The 3,615-nt window shown below is 32.6% G+C and overlaps 1 protein-coding gene across 1 annotated transcript in view; it reads right to left on the reverse strand.

Moving 5' to 3' along the window:
* Nucleotides 1-1,227: 1,227 nt before the first annotated feature.
* The window catches only part of LOC144959799 (uncharacterized), a 13,594-nt gene continuing 11,206 nt past the window's right edge, over nt 1,228-3,615 (reverse strand). Inside the window, exons 3-4 of the mRNA XM_078892548.1 lie at nt 3,505-3,615; nt 1,228-3,058 (exon numbers count right to left, since the gene is read on the reverse strand). The exon at nt 3,505-3,615 is cut by the window's right edge and continues 1,206 nt beyond it. Of these exons, the coding sequence (XP_078748674.1) occupies nt 2,478-3,058; nt 3,505-3,615 (692 nt within the window). The 3' untranslated portion in view covers nt 1,228-2,477. The remainder of the gene's footprint in view (nt 3,059-3,504) is intronic.

The raw sequence follows: 3,615 nt of genomic DNA on the forward strand, positions 1-3,615 counted from the left end.
CTCTCTCTCTCTCTCTCTCTCTCTCTCTCTCTCCCTCCCTCCCCCCCCTCTCTCTCTCTCTCTCTCTCTCTCTCTCTCTCTCTCTCTCTCTCTCAAACTTCTACATTTAATGAAAATCAAACGTTGAACACATAAAATAAGATTTGCAAGCAAAAAGTGCAATTGAAGTTTATTTTATAAAAATATATGATAATAATTTTTGAATGGAAGTGATAGTACAAGCGATGATGATGATGATGATGATGATGATGATGATGATGATGATGATGATGATGATGATGATGATGATGATGATGATAATAATAATAATAGTTTTTTTACAGAGTGGGAGAGAGAGAGAGAGAGAGGGAGAGAGAGAGAGGGAGAGAGAGAGAGAGAGAGAGAGGGAGAGAGAGAGAGGGAGAGAGAGAGAGAGAGAGAGAGAGAGAGAGAGAGAGAGAGAGAGAGAGATCAAAAGAAATGATGGTATCAGCGACGAATATGATGATGATAATAATAATAGTTTGTTTGTATTTTACAATGTTTCAAATTAGTTAATACGTAGGCAACGGCAGGCCAATAATTAGTTCAGTTTCATACAGAGAATATTAATAATAGATGTTTACTATTTATTGAATTAGTATATAATTACTTGATATCAAGATGGCGATGATGACGATGGTAATGAGAATGATGAATTTAACTTCTTTCAAATAAAAGTCATACAATAATTATACACACACACACACACACACACACACACACACACACTATATTTATATACAAAGACTATAAATACATTAAATAAGACTAACTACACAAATACGAGTATATTTAATACTCAAGAAAGGGGCGTAAAAGGATGATGATGATGATATTGGTGATAAAGAGTAGGAAGAGGATAATGAGATTGATGATGATAATATATAAATAGACACACACACACACACACACACACAAACACTCACACACACATTATATTTATATCAAATATTATAAATACATTAAATAAGACTAACTACACAAATATATTTTAATACTCAAGAAAGGGGTGTATAAGGAGATGATGATGATGATGATGATGATGATGAGAATGATAAAGAGGAGGATGAGATTGATGATGATAATATTCAAAATAGACACACACACACACGCACACACACACACACACGCATTATATATTTATATACAAATATAAATACATTAAATAAGACTAACTACAGAAATATATTTTAATACTCAAGAAAGGGGTGTATAAGGATGATGATGATGATGATGATGATGATGATGATGATGATGATGATGATGATGATGATGATGATGAAAATTAGGAAGAGGAGGATGACATTGATGATGATAATATTCAAAATAGATTTTGTATGATGACCAAGCTCATTTCTTTATAAAACTTATTTAAAGTGACAATATAAACACATTGCTATAGATAAGATTGCATAAATTTGAAGAACAATTCTCATTTATGTCCCCTACAGATGACACAGCAGAAATATGAGAATATGATTGACACAAAAAGCTGCTTCAATAGCAATATGAATAAAAAAAGATAGTGGTGGTGACGATGTTGAAGAAAATTGATAATATACGTTGGTGAGGTTGATGGTTGTGGTAGTGAAGATAATGGTGCTGGTGATGATACTGGTGAAACGATGATGGTGATAGATAATGACGATTATGATGAAGGTGAAGTTGGTGATGACATTGATGATGGTGTCGACAATAAAGCTGGGGTTGGTAGATAATGGAGATATGATGAAGATGAAGATGATATTAGTGGTGATGGCAATAAAGATGATGCTGTTAGATAATGACAATGGTAAAGAAGGTGAACGTAATAAAGACGATGCTGATAGATAATGACAATAATGATGAAGGTGAAAATAATGGTGATATTAATGCTTGTGATGACAATAATGATGACACTGATAAATAGTGACGTAGACTACGAATGAAGATGATAATAATGATGCTAATAATTTAAATAGGATGGTGGCGGTAGTGGTGGTGAATAAAGATGGATATGATGATGATCGCAAAGACTATTATGCTGGTAGTGATGGAAAATGATGATGATGATGATGATGATGATGATGATGAAGGTGAAGATGATGATGATATTGATGGTGGTGAGGGCAATAAAGATGATACTGATATATTAATGACAATGATGAAGAAAGTGAAGGTGATTGCGGTGATTACTGATGCTAATATATATTGACAATAATGATTCTGATAGATAATGACAAAGATGATGATAATGATAATGATGATGATGGTGGTGGTGGTGGGGGAAGTAGTGGTGGTGAATGAAGATGAATATAATGATGGTTGCAAAGACGGTGATGTTGGCAGTGGTGGGACTGATGATGATGCTGATGATGTTGATGATGCTGATGATGATGATGATGATAATGAGGATGATAAATGGATATCCACAAAGAAATAGAGCTGATATAATAATTACTGTGACCTCAGTTTGTTCATCTTCCTTTATCCGACTGCTTCTTCGAATTGAAAATTGAAAATCTCTTCTTAAATATATTGGACAGGCATAGAATAGCCTTTACAGGAACACACACATCGATTGCAAATGTCTCTGCAAAATTGCCAAGAATTACGGCTAATCTTGCCCTACATATTTTTGATTTATTGTTAACAAAGAAACAATATGAAAGGAGTGAAAATTCTAAAAACAACTCGCACAGTGAAGATAAACCATCCCTGTCCCTAGAATTAAAATACTCTGTTAACTCAGAGTTTGGCACAACACACGCTCTGCTTCGTAGTTCCTGCTGTTGGAAAAAATTAGAATAGATGGTGAAATCTGCTACATTTTTGGTTTGTCGTGTAATTTTTCCCAGGGTGGACTTAGAAGGGAGATAAAGGTGACCACGTAAAGAAGAATATAGCACTCTTGACCTCGTGGACCACGAAAAAGCAAGAATTAAATCATCTGGAAAGTAAATCCGTTGATTTTTCTGAGCATTCAGGAGCTGAATCTGGCGTTCTATAAATTTCTGGATAGCCTTAGACTTCTCTAATGAGGATTCATTTTCTTCATCTGCAATGAAAAAAAAAGTAGAAGATAATGAAATAGACGATACATGATTGGAAACAATGAATTTTATTTTTAAAATGCATTTCAAAATTTTAATTTCGTGAATCTATAACGAATCAAAAACAACAGCAACACAACAAGGGTAATAGTTCTTCTTATCATCATCATCATCATCATCATCATCATCATCATCATCATCATCATCATCATCATCATCATCATCATCATCATCATCATCATCAACATCATTATTATCATTATCATTATTATTATTATTATTATTATTATTATTATTATTATTATTATTATTATTATTATTATTATTATATTATTATTATTATTATTATTATTATTATTATTATTATTATTATTATTATTATTATTATGTTCACGTTGATAATAAAACTGACGCTAACGCATTTAAAAATTAAAATAGTAGGTTAACTCACCTTCTAGTTGGGAGTCCAGTGTGTAGAATCGAAGTATTTCTGTAAGTTCACTCCAACGCTTTAAGGTTCCATCTGAGAAAGTCTGGTGTTGGCTTTGTTTAATTCCAAATA

The sequence above is a fragment of the Berghia stephanieae genome, chromosome 14 (assembly GCF_034508935.2).
Source record: "Berghia stephanieae isolate SIO BIC M18660-M18661 chromosome 14, UCSD_Bste_1.3, whole genome shotgun sequence".
NCBI lineage: Eukaryota > Metazoa > Mollusca > Gastropoda > Nudibranchia > Aeolidiidae > Berghia > Berghia stephanieae.